At 45.1% G+C, this 16824-nt stretch overlaps 1 protein-coding gene across 1 annotated transcript in view; it reads left to right on the top strand.

Annotated features, from left to right (window-relative positions):
• SIM2 (single-minded family bHLH transcription factor 2) overlaps positions 1–16824 on the top strand; it is a 55995-nt gene that overhangs the window by 20870 nt on the left and 18301 nt on the right. Inside the window, 4 exon segments of the mRNA XM_008586085.1 lie at positions 5884–5992; positions 8674–8759; positions 10876–11075; positions 15396–15502. Of these exon segments, the coding sequence (XP_008584307.1) occupies positions 5884–5992; positions 8674–8759; positions 10876–11075; positions 15396–15502 (502 nt within the window).

The raw sequence follows: 16824 nt of genomic DNA, 5'->3' as shown, positions 1-16824 counted from the left end.
TTTTTTTTTGCAAAGTCCCCTAAAATGAATCACGTATTAAAATTGTTGGGAGGTTTCTTTTCTCTTGATCTTCTCTTTTATGAAACCAGGTCTCCCAAATACAGTTTACTAGGGCTTGGCTCTTGTATGTGTCTGACTCATGGGATTAGTGTACTTGTAGAATGGGAAATACTGTTGGGAATATGAAATTTACTGTTTCTCTACTTTCCATGGTTACTATTCTCTGAATTTCCAACTTTCCCTATTTAGAATTATTCAGGGCCCTATAGTTATACTCAGACTGGTTTTCACTCCTGACTCGATCCATTGGTCAAACGACCTTGAGTGGATTACTTACCTTCTTCAGTGGTAATTTATAAAAGTTTTGATAGCCTTACAATGATGTCACAAACATGACAAAACATTTCACATACTTTTTAAATGACTGGTTAAAGCTTTTATAAATAGGTAAAGTCCCTGTTATTGAATATTAAATTTAAAACTGAGCTCTCTAACAGTCGAAGTGAACAGGGAAATGCATTCAGTTGTGTGGTTTTTATTTTCTGATAGGGTGATTACTAAACCTCCTTGAACCATAACTTAAATAATAATGCCTGCTCTATCCCTCTTTCAGTGTGTGATGAGAAATAGACCAAAGTGCCCATTTTATGTGATTTCTCAACTATAGGGAGCTACACAAAAGCCAGGCATCTCCAGTTTCATGAGAACAAAGTTGCTTCAAGTGGAGTCCTTTGGTGGGCACCTATTAGGGTGGAGTGGTCATTTGCAATGTCCTGGCATATCATTAGGGATTGTGCACATCCCAAGACAATCCAGTTTCTTCAGTCAGCCTGCTCAATCTAACACCCTACTTCTCTCTGTTATTTTTCTCTTTTTTTTATGTGGGAAATAGAATTGATTGATCATGAACATAATAATTAAGGATGTCTGAAATGTTGAATAGGTGATAAATAAGCCTCCTGTTCATGATTAACTCCATGGAAGGAAATCTAGACAGAATTGCAAATAAAAGTACTATATTTCCTTTTGATCATAATGCAGATGTGAAACTTCGTATCATAATTTTGAAAGGGGAGAGGGCTTTCACACTACCATTTTCAAAGAAAGTTGTAGAGATATCTTTTGTCTCTGTGTTCCCAGTAAAAGTGAAAATTTAGAAAAAGATAAGTCAAGCAGATTGTGTAGAGCAACTGACTATTTCTGATTTCTTGGCGGGCTGTGTAAGCCTCAGTCTGCAGCTACAAAAACACTTGAATGCCAACATGAGCCCCTTGTCAGTGTCTGGGGAGTTCTATGGTGAACTGTTTAAATAAGCAACAACAAACTTTTCTCTCAAATCTGCCTCCTGTTCATGATTAACTCCACAGAAGGAAATCTAAGTAGAATCACGATGTATATTTTTTTCTGTCTTCTTTACTTAAACAGTAAAATAAAATATTAAAAGGATGTCAAATACCCAACTGCTCTTTTAAAAAAAAATTTGCATCTTTTAGATCATTTTTATTGTTAGCAAAAAGTCAAGAAAATATATCACTTAAACAGTAAAATAAAATATTAAAAGGATGTCAAATACCCAACTGCTCTTTTTAAAAAAAATTTGCATCTTTTAGATCATTTTTATTGTTAGCAAAAAGTCAAGAAAATATATCAAATATGAAAACTTTATTAAAATAGGCTTAGTTTAAAAAAAATACCAGAAATATAAAAAATGTTTAAAAAATTTTACCCAGTAGTCAGAGTACCCTTTTAACACAGGTTTTTTGATGAATAGTGATAGTAGTTTTAGTAATAGCTTCCATTTACATGGTGCTTTTCTGTGATCTAAGAACTTTCAGTTACTCACTGTGACATTATCTCATTAAGTAACCAAGGTCTTTCATGTTACCTCAGGGTTCAATTCTATATTAAAAGATCATGGGAACATAAGCCCCTAGGTCTGCTGTAATTGTGTGAAAATTTACAGCAAAGTGGTATTGTTTTGTTTTGGTTTGGTTTTGGTCTGAACTACCTAAATAACTACTTGAATTATCTGCGGGTGTAGAAATGATTCTTTATGTGTTATAAGCCCATCTCCATTTAAAGACTTTTATTAAACTTTTTTTTTTTTTAAACAGTGTTGGAATAAGAAATCTACTTCTTATGGGAGAGTTTATTATTTTATTTTTGCTTTTAAACTAGTAAACAAAGGGGCTGTCGGGTTTGCTCATGTGGGACAGCGTGGTGCTGGTAACCCCAAGGTCAAGGGTTCAGATCCTTGTACTGGCCAGCTGCCTAAATAAATAAATAATAAACTAGAAAACAAGTGTCATTGCTGTCAAACTTCAGTACTAAAAAGGAGTTAACAGAGACAATCACAAAATACAAGTTGTATCCTCAGCCCAGGGTCCACGTGTTGGGAAATAGAGGCAAGCTTCTGACATTAAAATTCTATCTGGTGTTTATACACACACATAGTATAGACAAATTTAAATCTATTTGAATGATGTAGAGTTGGGGAAACATTCTTTATCTATGCATATTTATTAAATGATTTAGTTCCATGGTTTTTTGGTTAATGCAATTATTTTACTTATATTTGAGGAAGGAAAAAAAAAACCCCTGTGTAGCTGCTGTGTACATTTTTAAGTATTCTTGTGGTTCAAATTTCCTTACCAAAGTTGCATATGTTATATAGCATCTAGATAACTAATATACATTTTCAAATAAATATAAATATGTACAAAATAGCTGTTTATGAGACACATTAAAAAAATGTAATATTTGAGATTGCTGCCAGAAATACAACCACAAAAATAGCGATGGTGTTGTTTGTTTGGAGGCACAAGACCTAATCCTTTTACTTTTGAAATAAAGAGATAGGAAAGCGTTTTACGTTTGTTGACATAACTTGAACCCTGAAACCCAAACCATCTTATTTTAAAATGCTTAACTTACCATGCTCAACAAAACACCAAAAACAGAGTAACGTGAGTTTGCAGAGTGCAGAGTGGCTCTGCCCTTCCATACAGAACATATCCATTTAGTGCTGTATTTATCATATATAGTTTTCTTGGCAGGAAGAAAAGCTATTCAGCAAAACATAAAAAAGCTCTTAGTAGGAAAGTCATTCGTTCTGTAGTTAGTGGGGCTTTACAAATACTAAAATATCACATCGAGGGTCTGTTTTAATAAGGCTGATGTATGAGACCTGGGAAGTTTTATAGTGACAACCATAATTCTTTTTTTTTTTTTTTTTTTTTTTGGTGAGGTAGTCAAATTTCTTTCAACGTTCAAAAGCACAAATAGATATGTAAATACAGGAAACACCATGTCAACCATAATTTTGAATTAAGGTCAGCACTGTCTCATCATTCTAAAACTTGTTCTTTAAAAATATTTCCATTATTTGAAGGCCGTTCTACTTCCTAGACAGCCTTAGAGTTTTCCTATTCATTTTGTAATGAACCCAAGTATTCAGAAAATCAGGATTTTTTCCCCACATTATCTTCACCTTCTCATTCCCCAAATGCATATGGTAAGAATGGGAACTTGGAAAACAGATGAAGCTACTTTGGGATTAAAACGCAAATCCAATGCCTATACACACAGATGCAAGTCTTTGTGCTGGTATATGAAGATGTTTCTCTAAAAAGATAGCAGTTATTTTTTTCTAAAAAAGAACTTTGAGCAAACCAGAGTTATTATTTTTCCCTAAAAACATGGGTAAGGGAGAAATGATAGTTCAATACAAAAAAATTCCATTTTGTTATTTTTTCATTTTTAAAATAAGCCATTGATATTGTGAATCAAAAAAAAAAAAAAAAAAAAAAAAAGCTAGCTCCCTTATTTATGAGCCTCTATCACTTCCCATCTTGAAGGAGCTTCACAATGATTCCCAAGGCTGCCCTCGGGAAAAAAGAGATTGTGCTATCCCAGATGGATGGCTTCAGTGTTGCTGGTTTACTTAAATTTAAGGATTAACTGGAATGACTTGAAGAATGTTTAGTTTGTATTTATTTTTTTAATGAAATCATGTAATAACTTTTCACATAGGCAAATCTCCATTGGGGTCAAGAGAAAAGGGCCAGGTTGGGTGGTGGGTGTTAAGTAGGTTGTGGGGAGGATTTCTGTAATAGGATTCTCTCTGTTGCTCTGTTTGAATAATATTGGAGAGAAACATTCCATGAATAATGCAGAAAATAGAACGTGAAAGCCATTTTAGGGACAAGATTACTTAGCAGGCCAGAAACGTAATTTATTCTGAATAAAAAGGCAACTCACACATCTTAACAAATTGGAAGAACTGGCTCAGAGGAGTGGGATAAGTGACTTCACCTCTTTATGGCCCCTTGGTCCCAAGTAAAGAGTGAATGGCCTGGATGCTAATTTGGATCGGTGGCTCCCAGGAGAACTTCTCCAGCAAGCTGCCTGGCCAGGTTGTCCTGTAGCGTGAGGTGGCACCACCAGGGCTGCCTCTTTATAGAGGATCACGTTGTCTCTTCTCTGATTGAGAGCAACAAGCTTCCCAGTGAAACCTGCAGCATGACACACTTAAAAATAACTAGGGGGTGGGTAGGGACAAGAAGCTCCATGAGCCTCCTTGTGCTTTCTTAGGTTACTCTCTCCCCCTGGGGCAGGGCTGAGAAGGTATTCTTCAGACCCACCCGAGACTTTTTGCTGTCCAAGGGCAGTTTTTCCATGTGCTTGGAGTTCCTCCCACGCTGGGCTTTGGGGTCCCTACTGGCTATGGTGGAAGTCCTATCACTGCCCCTCGGGCTCCCCTGAACAGCACTGGGGTACGCTGACTCACTGTCCTTGCCTGATACCTCAGCACTATTGATTGTGGAACTAAAAATAGGGTCTAGCTACTGCTCCAAAAGCTGCTCTGATGGTGGTGGTTTCTGGAACGTTCTGTGACACTGCCCATCTTAAGCTGGTTGAGGGGGCCCAAGTCTTGAGAATCTGTATCATTTCCTCTCATGGCACATGTGTTTGGGAGAACATTTGAAAGATTCTCAAACTCAGGAATTGGGCCACCAGCGACCTCTGTAGAAATCATAACTATGGTGCTTTCCTGGAGCCGCCCACTCCTGCAAAGCAGCGTCCTGTCCGGGGTGAATGTGGACTCTAGGTTTGCTGTGGTGTCCTCTGTGGGGTGTGTCTGAATGTTGGGGCAGCAACCTCAGGGAATAGTCACCACATAATGTGGCTGTCTGAAGAGGGCCCAAACACTCCTGCAGGTCACGCACAGACCCAGCCGCACCCCTGGGCGGGAGTGTAGAATTAGCACAGTCATCTTGGGCCAGGAAGGCCAGGGACACATTTCTGGCAACGTGAGAGAGGCCTGGCAGTGCCAGAGGGGCACGGTTCAGAGCCAACAAAGAAAAGGCCTTTGTCAGAGTTGGAGTCCTCCTCAGGCACAGTGGGGTCTATGGCTCCTGGCTGGTCAGCCTCTGAGTGGACAAAGCTGTCATAGGGAGCACACTCTGGACACGGTGGCTGGTCTCCAGCTAGCCAGTCCCCTCAGAGAGCATGAAGGACAGAAGCCTGGCTTGAGTCTGTTCTGAGCCACCTTCTGTACTCAGGATGGTGCCCAGGGCATGGGATCCAAGGCCCTCCTTTCACCCTTCACTTCCAGTTTTTCCTGCTAAGGACTCTCTTGGCTCCAAGCCAAGCCTCAGTTTTTTGGCGTTTTTAGTAAGTATGGGAGACAGTTCAGAGCTCTGGGGAGAAAATTAAAATGTTTCTGCATTTGACAAAGGTGTGGTTTGTAAGTGGAGATCAGAGTCCTGCCCCTGGCAGGGTGCATACCTGTGACACACCTTGCCACCACCCCCACCCCACCCCCCTGCAAGGCAATCCTAGAGAGACTAGTGGCATTTCTGACCCTTCCTTCCGCGGCAGGTGGAGCTCACAGGCAACAGCATTTACGAGTACATCCATCCCTCCGACCATGATGAGATGACGGCTGTCCTCACGGCCCACCAGCCTCTTCACCATCACCTGCTCCAAGGTATTTCCTGCAGACAAAAAGATAACAGAATGAAAACAAGACGATGTTCTTAAATGTGACCCTGGGGCTTTGCATTCCACACCAGCCAAGGCGCTGGGGCAAGACCAGGGCCTCCCAGCCCAGGTCTCTCCAGCAAACACAGAGCATCCACCAAGCAGGAATTTGCATTTATGCCTCTGTCTTTTAAACCCTATTATATGCCAGAGACTGTGTTAAGTGCTGGGCAGGAGACAAAAGTGAGCACAGGCTGTTCCCCTAATGTGATGTTGGTTGAGAACTCCAGGGTAGCAGTATCAGGCTCTAGACTTGGGCAGTTTCTTAACCAAGGGGCCAAGGATAGAACTTGCCAGGGGAGATGGGGGGGTCCATGAAATTGCATGGGGAAATTACATCTGTATTTTCTCTAGCTGGAATTCTGCATTTCCTTTGCTTATGACCATAGAGGATAAACCATCTTAGGATCACTAGTACCTGTGGCTTTGCCAACAACAGAAATCACAGATATTTTTATATCACATTACCGTTCTTGCAGATATATTTTTTATGCTCATGGCTACTTCGAAATTTTGGGAGTTATGAGACCTGCTACTGGATATTGTTACTTAATGTATTAATAAAGCAGCATATTTATATCCACATCACTATGTGTTTAAATATTTTGATAACTATTTTTCAATACAGTTGGTTCCTTTCATAATCTTATGTATTTTATGCATTTAAAAATGTTATTCTGAGTAGGAATCTGTAGGTTTTGTGCCATGGCACAAATCAGTTAAGAAGCTCTGGTCATTACACAAATGACTCCTTAAATTACAATTGCGATGAGTGCTAGAAAGATACTGAGGAACTTATTCCAGGGGCCTTGGCCTTTTAACTCCCTCTGACAGTCCAATGAGACCAACAAGCATGCTGACTCATGGGCCTCGTGTGTGATTTGGACTGCAGTACTCAACTTGGCCAAAATTCCCCAGTGGAACAAAATGCAAAAGAAGAAACTTCAAGAGCCATGAGAAGGGGTTGCTAGCCACAGAAGATGAGCCGCATTCTCATTGCTCCCTCCTGGGCAGGGTCATTCTGAGGCCAGGAGGATAGAATATAGAAGCGCATACTCAGTTGTAGAACCCTCACAGACACAGCTCTGTGGCCCCCAGGTTCTAGCTCCAGGAGCTCATTCGAGTCTAATTATTTCTTACGGAGGAGGGAGACTGGTATGTTGATTTCTGAGATGAGATGGTCTGTGACACTGACGTCCTTGGAAATGCTATGGCCACATAAGTTATGTGAATAATGACTCTGAAGAAGTCATTTGTAACACAGTGAGGGATAGGCTGGAACATCGCACCTGCATCAAATTCTTTCACTGTGGAGTTGTTTAAAGTTGGACAAAGACAAGAGGAGTGTCAGAGCTTCCGCAGAACGTTGTGCTGTCATTGTCTGAAACTGCACAGTATGTTGATTGCCTGGAGTGGCCTCTCGCCCGTGAGCCCTGGGTTCATGTTATCCTTTCTGTGTCATGGCCTCCAAAAAAGTGTCTGTAAAATGAAAGCCAATGAATCTTGGGAATACAGTCAGCCCCTTCCACGACCATTCCCTGCCCCGCTTGCGTGTTGGGTCATTTCAACAGCCAGCTGCGAGGTGCCGGGGGCAAGGCTCCCAAGCACCAGGTTTTCTCCTTAGCTGCTCTTTGCAGAGTTGATCTTCTGTGTCTGACCACCCCCTGTTGCTTTATGGTACCGGGTGATGTGTTTCAGACCTGAGTTGCCACACCTCAATGCTCATCTAGGAAGGGCTCGGGGGGCGGCCATGCTAAAGGGAAGCCTTATGCCCACGGATCCCAACTGCAGGAGGGGCTGTGCGTAAAATAGGGCAGCCTCTCCAACTGGGGGTGGGGGGACCTCTGGGGCATTTTCCTAACCTCCACAGGGAGAGCAGAAGACCTCGCTTCCATTCCCAGTAGTAACCCTTCTTTAAAGATTAATTTATTAACCTCCACCAAATGGTTGTTGATTTAGAATGGGGTGACCTCACCCTCACCCAAGGTCTGGGCACTTCTCTGTGCCTCAGCGTGCTGGTGTCCCTCTCTAAAGCAGAGGGTATTTCCGCAGGGGACTCATTTGCATTTGCAACAGCAAGGTCAGAAATTTGTGTGTGAGGTCTATGTAAGAAAAGCTTTGTCCTAGACAGAGAAAGAGAGTGAGTGGGAAAGGGTGAGGCCTGGAGAGACAGGGACAGGCCTGGTCCTCCCAGGGCTAGAAGTGAGGGTGAAAGCTTTGATCTGACCAAGCGGGATCAGCTGGGCCTTCCTGGTATTCAGGCACCTGCCTGGCACTGGCCCATGTGTCTCCCCTGGCATCATGCTACTCTGTGGCCTCCAGGAGGGGACAATGACAGGTGGAGCTTTGACGGGCCCACCCCTTGACTCCAGGCTGGTGTTTTGGAGGTTCTTGCTGTGGCCATGTTTTGGGCTGCCTTCCTTGGAAGCCATTCCAGGACTGGGCCAGTCTCTCCCCTCCCCACCCAGATCTCAGTCGCAGGTGGAAGCTTCTGGGTCAGGGTCTGGGAGTACCAGGAGGAGGTCTCTGGTGGCTGGACCTGGCCCTGGGAGTTTATCAAGGCTGTTGGGGGAAAGCTGGGGAGGTGTGGCATGACGGTGGCCAACCTAACCTTGCTCCTGATTGCAGAGTATGAGATAGAGAGGTCCTTCTTTCTTCGAATGAAGTGTGTCTTGGCGAAAAGAAATGCGGGCCTGACGTGCAGTGGATACAAGGTACGCGAGCCGCGGGCGGGTGGGCAGGAGCTGGCGGGGTCTGCCCTGCATGTTTCGTGCTGTGCTTCACACTCGAGAACATCTGCAGATGGGAGGGCATAGCACCCCCACCTGTTGCCCCGCTGATGCAGAACTCTTCGGTGACTGGCTGGCGTGTGAGCGCTGGCTTTTGGAAAGGACATTCCAGGCCAACTGGAGGTCATCACATAAGACCAGGAGTCAACGTGGCATAGGGTAGACTTCACTTCAGATATGGGTCAGTCCCACTGAAGCAGCTGCCCCTAGAGTTTATTGAGAATCCACATTCCAGGGCAAGATCCCAGGTGCCAGTGAGTACTCAGTGCAGAGACGTTGCTCTCGAACATTCGGCCAGGTCCACGCTAATGATGCTGCTGTGCATGACCATGGTACAAGGTGGAGCTCTTATTGACAGCATCCCCTCAGTCAGTTTAGTGAGAGTCACAGCAGCCCCATGCCATATTATTGCCCCAATTCATGATTAAGGACTGCAGCTGAAGGGGCAGAAGACACAGCTGGGGGGCAGGCCAGGCTGAGTGGCCGAGCTGGGACCCCTGAGCCCAGCCTGCGCTCCTCCTTGCCACACTTCTCTGCCAGACATCGCCACTTGCTCTGGTTAACTTTGGCATCTAGGAGCAGCTCACCTGGAAGAGCCGGCTGGCAGTCCTGTGCCTGGGCATGGGAGAGAAGGTGGGTCGGGCAGGCTGTGCTGAGCCTTGGGAGCCCCTGTCAGCCCTTTCCTGCCCTCCCTGGAGCTCTGCACTCTCCTCCCAGGAGTCCTCCCTGACATCACAACCCCTGCTCTGCAGCTGGGGCTGCTGGGAACCTTCCAGGAGCATTTGCCCCATACAAGGAGTGGGGAGGGGGGGGGAGACAGAGGGGACACTTTGGTACCTTTGGACTTCCTTTCTCTCTTTTTGGAATGCTCCTCCCCAGCGCCTCCCATCCCAAGGTCTGCCTCCCCGCAGTCCCCATCCACACCTCCTTTGAAACCCACTCTGAGCTTTTCCTTCTGACCTTCACCTCAGTCTGTCTGCGTGAGGTAAAGGTTTGGGGGACCATTCCTTATTTGCTGTCCCGGTCTCTAAGCCTCCTTGGGTGGGGGTGGGGAGCTCCCAGCACCGCCTGCACCGAGCAGACATTTTTCAGATTTGGAATGTCTGACTTGTCTCTGCTGCTGACTAACATCCAACCGTCTCAGCTTAAGCAAAGCCATCGGCTCTCTTGTCCTTGGTTTCCTCACCAGTAAAATGGGAGAATAGACTAGAAGGATTTTAAGATTTGTTTCGGCTCTAAAGACTGAGTGCATTCATGAATCCTGGAGGAGGGGTTTTTGAAAAGAGGATTTAAGGCTAAGATTTTAGCTGTTCATCGCGGCTGTTATGATGATTATGATCCTATCAAGACTTTATTGGCTGTAGCTTACATAAATGCTTCCAAGAGTGAGGCTTAAGGCTGTCCAGATGTTTCTGTAGGACTCTGGCACACTGTACATTCCCTCCTGTATGGTTTTTGGCTGTAACCATTATAAGTACTTCTGTATAGCCATTCGGGCTTATTGTTTATTATGAGGGGATAAAATCTTGAATTATAAATAAGGTTAGTACATAAAAATAAAAATACATTAAAAATAAAGACCGTAAAATTCCACTGAAAGAATTCTTAAGTTGGTGGAGTGATATAGCATGTCATGTGATAGAGACATCAGGTCAGTCCCACTGGAAGGTGGTGAGCATTGTGCTACCGAGAGCATTGGGGAACAAACTGCTTGTCCCCGGAAAGCCTTTGTCGCGTTACCTAATCACAACTGGCAACGAGTCAATTCCACACACACCCGACATACATCCGAGAGCCCTTGCTTGTGGCATTACTCGTGCATAGTCATTTCAATAAGACAACCCTTATATTTTATCATGATATCATTTCCTAAGAAAGAAGCACAGCTCATTTCTTCTGTACAATGAATCGGACATCTATCAGCATGTTGGCTGCACAGCCCAGTACAAGCTGGGCTGTGGGACATTCCAGCACCTTCCAGAAAATCAGCCAGGACTAGTGGGCGCCAGCCAGTAGCTGACCCTGCCCTCTGCTTCCCCAGGTTATCCACTGCAGCGGCTACCTGAAGATCAGGCAGTATATGCTGGACATGTCCCTGTACGACTCCTGTTACCAGATCGTGGGGCTGGTGGCTGTGGGCCAGTCGCTGCCGCCCAGTGCCATCACCGAGATCAAACTGCACAGTAACATGTTCATGTTCAGGGCCAGCCTCGACCTGAAGCTCATATTCCTGGATTCCAGGTGAGTTGAGCACCAGCCACCGCCACTACTGTGGCATTCTGGAAGACACCAATGGTGGAAATTGGCCCCTGAAAGCTGTGATATGAAGCCAAACCGAAACAGGGAATAAGTAATACACAGAATGCGTACGAGAAAGAGAATTGGTGAAACCAAGTCATGAATGGAAAGAATTAATGTCAGCCTTAGGACTCAGGGACTTGTTTAATTTAATTTAATTAATTTATTTATATTTTAATCATCTCACTGGTGTTTCAAACGGAAATATGCGTTGTAGGCATAAGTTAGCCTTTTCTGAAGGTCGATGATGTCAGAATTCTGCCTCATATCTCTGCCAAGTTGGTAGGACTTTAAAACAAACAGGCGGTTACCACACTGAGCAGAGTGTATGTGGAGGGGGAGCCTTCCAACTCCAGCTGGCCTGAGGCCATGAGAGCTGGGGCTGAGAGGTCACCTTCCCTAGGGGGACACTCTGACCACAAGTTTGGCCAGTGCCTCGTCTGCATGTGGACTAGGAGAAGGCAGATGGAACGAGGCAGAAGCCCCGATTCTTGTTTCCCTAGGCCTCAGCAAGGCCTGCTCTGGAGGCCTGTGCTGGAGCGGCTTTGGATCTCCCTCAGGGAGCTTGCAGGCCTCACAGTTTTTTTTTTAATTGACAAATAATAACCGTTTATATTTATGGGGTACAATGTGATGTTCTGATACATGTATACATTGTGGGGTGATCGAAGTCCTCACAAGTCCTTGGGGAGGTTGGGCCTCTTCCCTTTTATTATCTGGCAAATGACAGACCTGCCCTGGCCACTCACTGCGCACAGGCTGTTAAGTAAAGCTTCACACGCTGGCAAGGCTGCTCTGTGTCCTGGGCCCGCAGAGTCTGTAGCTGTACAGACAGGAATAAGCAATCAGAGACCCCACTCCTGACTTGAACTGTGTGGCTGAGCTTTCTGGGAGAAAGTATAAATATGTATATAGTTTTCTGTATGTCTTGAAGCCAGGATTTACTGATTTTTCTTCCATTATTTGGTTTTTTTGTTCTGTTTTTTACTTTTTAAAAATTGTGGTAAAATATACAACACATAAAATTGATCATTTTAACCACTTATTGATTCCTTATTGAAAAAACAAATCTACCTGGTTAGGTGTGGGAGGCGAAGACAGGAATTAGTTGATTTCATCATTAATGCACTTGAGCACCATTCAAAGGTGGAGAAACGACAGGAGTTGGCATGACAGAGTCACCATTGTCTTCCCAGAAACTCGCAGCAGAGAGTAAATATGACCTTTGGGGGAGGCTGTCAGCCCCTCTTGTGATGGCCCAACGCCCACAGATGCTGTTTCCTGCCACGCAGATGAGAGGTGCACAGTGACAGAGGACTTCTTTCCTGACTAGGACTTCTGACTTGGACTTTCCTACTTCCACTTCTGAAAGCAGGCTGGAAGAAAACTGGCTATCCAAAGTCATCACGGAAGAAATCTGGGAGGACCCAATGATTTCTCCCTTGTTTTATCTTCTAGTTTTTCTCTGATAATTTAGGAAAAATGCTGAGACTCAATGAATTCTCTAGAAGATGAAAGAAGGGGGCTTCCCCAGAAGAGAGATCTGAGGTCTCTTCAAGTTGTTCAGTCTGCAGTTTTGAAATGCGAGGGCTTCACAGCAAAGGGCAGAAGAAGGGGGGCTCAGAGGCCAGCCTGCTGCCTGAGGGGCACCTCGGCCATGGGCTCTGTTGGGCACCCATGGGGTCTTCTGTTCCTCAGGGCACGGTGGCCATGCCCCTGAAGCGAGCAGACAAGAAGGAGACTTCCGGTCCCTACCAGAACCCTGCAGCTCTTCCCACCAAGTGTCTGGAAGCTTCTGGCAAAGACTTGAGGCTCTTCCTGAACTCCAGTCATATAGGAGAGGCTTAAAGGGGTCAGCGTGCGTTGGAGACTCCTTCAGTCACTACCTCTTCTGTCTGTTGCAGTTTGGACAGTCTTTGAAAGTCCGTTAGGCCAGGACAGGGGCCTAGGCTGGTCCAGCACTGGGAGACAGCAGAGTGGCCAGGTAGGGTGGGAGATGTCAGCTTCTGCTTCCAAACCCCAGGAGCCATGGCAAGAGGTTGGCAGAGGCCCAGTGGCCCCAAGTCACAGGAGTGAGGGTGGTGGACCGAGAGGGCCCAGCTGGCACCCCACTCAGCACAATCCCAGACACAACTGAACTCGGAATAACCTGAAACTTGGTTCATAGGGGCTTTGTGGTATTTCACTGTGAAACAGTAGCTGGTGCTTTTGCTAAGGATGGGTGAACCCAGCGATGTTTGGGGTTTGGCAGGTCCCTCTGACAGGTCTTCAGACACTAGAGGTTTGGAAAAAAACAGAAGGGTGTCTGCCAAACCCTTCCCTTTCCCTTTAATTTTTAAAGCCAGTGTGTACTTTGATGAGAAACTTAATACATGTGTTTCTGATTCATTTACACGTTTGGGGCTGTTGTTCTATAACTTTCCATCCAAAGGGTCTGGGAAGCCTCTTTCATCCCCACACCGTGGAGATGCCTGGTTTTCTTTTTGGGGGAAGCCAGACGTCTCAACTTTCCTGCCACAAAGAGTTAGACTCCAATGGGGCTTGGAGCTCTAGGGTGGCCCCTGGATGGGTCCCTCGAGGCCGGAATGGCTCTGGACTGTGCGAGGTCACTTTTCCACGCAGCTCGAGCCCTGTCTCCTTCCCACCCTGGAGGAACACCATGGAAATGTGCACACCAAATAGTGAGTGATTCCAGGGAAACATGAGGCTCCCAGAGATTTACGACCCAAAGCCTGAGCAGAACTCCAGAAAGGGAAGCGGGTTAGAGAAGGAAAGTGAGGTCAAGTTTCCCAAGTTTTACGGCTAATGTTTCATATCCCAGCAAGCAGGGCCCCTGGTCCTGGCCTTCCTCGGCGCCCCCCTCCACAGCCCACCCCCGGGGACTGAATTCTCATCATAGCCTTGCCTCTTTTGGAGTCCCTTCTTGTCCTTCTCTTTCATCTGTTCTTGAATATCTGTCACCAAGCTGTTTAGGGCCACCTCCAAGGGCATGGTTCCCAGCTCAGTTGCCCAAAGCCTGGGAAACCATACATTGCCACACGCAATTTTCACCTGTGGATGGAGTAAGCCCAGTGCCAGCGATGATGTGGTCTTGGACGCTGAGAGCAGCTTTTCTTCAAAGCGCTGAAGCGGGAAATTAATATGCCCGGGGCTCAGTGAGAATAAAGAGGATCGAGTCGTCTAAGCACTGGAAATATGCTTCCCTTTCTGTAGAGAGCTCGAGGTTTGCCTTCCAGTCACAATATTTTCCATTGTTATACTGTTTTCTGGGGGGTCTGAGACAATCCTCCACCGATTCGAGGCTAAAACGTCTCCAGTTATTCCACAACTCCCATTAATAGAAATCATCTGAACAGCATCCTGAGACCAACTGTCCCAATGAACAGCGTCCAGCGTGGAGTGGAGATTTAGACGCTGACATACACAACAGCCAACATGAAGAAACAACCCAAGTGTCCATCAACAGATGAAGAGATAAATGAGATGTGGGATCTACATAAAAGAGGATATTATTCAGCCATAAAAGGGATGAGGTTCTGGCACACACTACAATGTGGATGAACCTTTAAAACGTTATGCCAAGTGAAAGAAGCCAGACAAAAAAGGCCGCATATTTTATCAGTCCACTTATGTGAAATATCTAGAAGAGACAAATTCATAAGAAAAGAAAGAACAGAGGAGACGAGGGGCTGGAGGAGTGGGGACTGGGGAGTTAACATTTAATGGGGACAAAATTACTGTTTGGGTGATGGAAAAGCTCTGCACAGGAATAGTGGAGATGTCTGCACAGCAGTGTAAATGTAGTTAATGCCATGGAATTGTACACTTAAAATGGTAAATTTTATATTATGTATATTTCACCACAATAAAAAAAAGTTTTGCAGAGGACTATGCCCCAAAAGCCCCAAGAGAGCAGGTTTTTTCTCACCGTGGCAGCTTTCTCCCAATATCAGTATCAAAGTGCCCTCTAAAGCGTCCTCAGATAAGCGTTACCTTGAAAAAGGCTGTGATTTTAAGCCATCACAAACATTCTTTTAGCCAGTGGTTTCGGAAGAACATTTCTCCTCACGAATAGTGCTACGTCCTACACTGGGCTAGAGTTCAAAGACTTTCTTCTTGTAAAAAAGATCATTCTCAGTTTCCAAAATCAACATTTCCCCCATGAGCCTTTTAGCACTTGATTAGTTGGCAAAACCAATATTAGTTCAAATGAAAGGCAATCTGCAGAGCAGCATAACTCTTGCAGCCGCCGTCCTCCCCCAGGGTGACCGAGCTGACCGGGTACGAGCCGCAGGACTTGATTGAGAAGACCCTGTACCACCACGTGCACGGCTGCGACGCGTTCCACCTCCGCTATGCACACCACCTCCGTGAGTAGCGGCCCGGGCGGGGGCTGAGGACACAGGGGAAGGCGGGCCTTGTTTGGTGCAATAATCATCCCTGGTGTGCACGTCACTCTGAACCCTCATGTGTAACTTTCCCCGCCCTTCATTAAGAACTATATGTTGACAACTTCCGAACCCTTCTAGTGAAACTCTGGCAGGTGTGGAATGGTTCAGAAGTGGCCTGAATTCTAGATTGTGGACCGGGAACTTAACATCTCTGAATCTGGACACCAGTTTCTTTCTTTTTTTTGTTTTGAATTTTTTTTATTGGTTATGAATATTCATGAGACACCAAGCTAATTGTCACCCCTCCTGCCCAAGATGTGAAGGCCACATCCATACTGGCAGCATGCCCATTACAACAAATTGCGTTTGTACCGCATGGCCCCCACCCAATGATCCCTGACCTCCCTCCCTATCCCTCTCGCCCGCACTCCACTTTGTATCCCTAGGTATGTTCTCTCCCTCTGCAAGTCCAACGCAGCACTGTGGTCTTTCCTTCCTTCTTTCTCTCTTAGCTCCCACATATGAGTGAGCACATGTGGTATCTATCCCTCTGTGCTTTGCTTATTTCACTCAACGTAAGTTTCTCCAGGCTCATCCATGTTGTTGCAAATGGGAGAATTCCATTCTTTTTTATGGTAGAGTAGTATTCCATGGTGTATATATACCACAGTTTCCTTATCCAGTCATCCATCGATGGACATTTCGGTTGGTTCTATTTCTTGGCCGTTGTGAACAGAGCTGCAATAAACATGGGAGTGCAGGTATCCCTTCAACATGATGATTTCCATTCCTTTGGGTATATACCCAGAAGTGGGATTGCTGGATCATATGGCAGTTCTATATGTAGTTGTTTGAGAAACCTCCATGCTGTTTTCCATAGTGGTTGTACTAATTTACAGTCCCACCAACAGTGCAGGAGTGTTCCCTTCTCTCCACACCCTCACTGGCTTCTGTTATTCACCATCTTTTTGATTATATAGCCAGTCTAACTGGAGTGCGGTGGTATCTCAATGTAGTTTTAATTTGCATTTGCCTGATGACTAGTGACGTTGAGCATTTTTTCATGTACCTATTGGCCATTCGTATGTCTTCCTTTGAAAAATGTTTGTTCAGCTCCTTTGCCCATTTTTTAATTGGGTTATTTGTTTTTTTTACTGTGTAATTGCTTGAGTTCCTTGTATATTCTGGATATTAATCCCTTGTCGGATGCATAGTTAGCAAAAATTTTCTCATATTCTGCAGGTTGTCATTTCACTCTGTTGATTGTTTCCTTTGCTGTGCAGAAACTTTTTAGTTTGATA

Source organism: Galeopterus variegatus, unplaced genomic scaffold (genome assembly GCF_000696425.1).
Source record: "Galeopterus variegatus unplaced genomic scaffold, G_variegatus-3.0.2 Scaffold3824, whole genome shotgun sequence".
Taxonomy (NCBI): Eukaryota; Metazoa; Chordata; class Mammalia; order Dermoptera; family Cynocephalidae; genus Galeopterus; species Galeopterus variegatus.
Note: the sequence above shows the minus strand (reverse complement) of the source record. Positions and strands in the feature narration are given on the sequence as shown.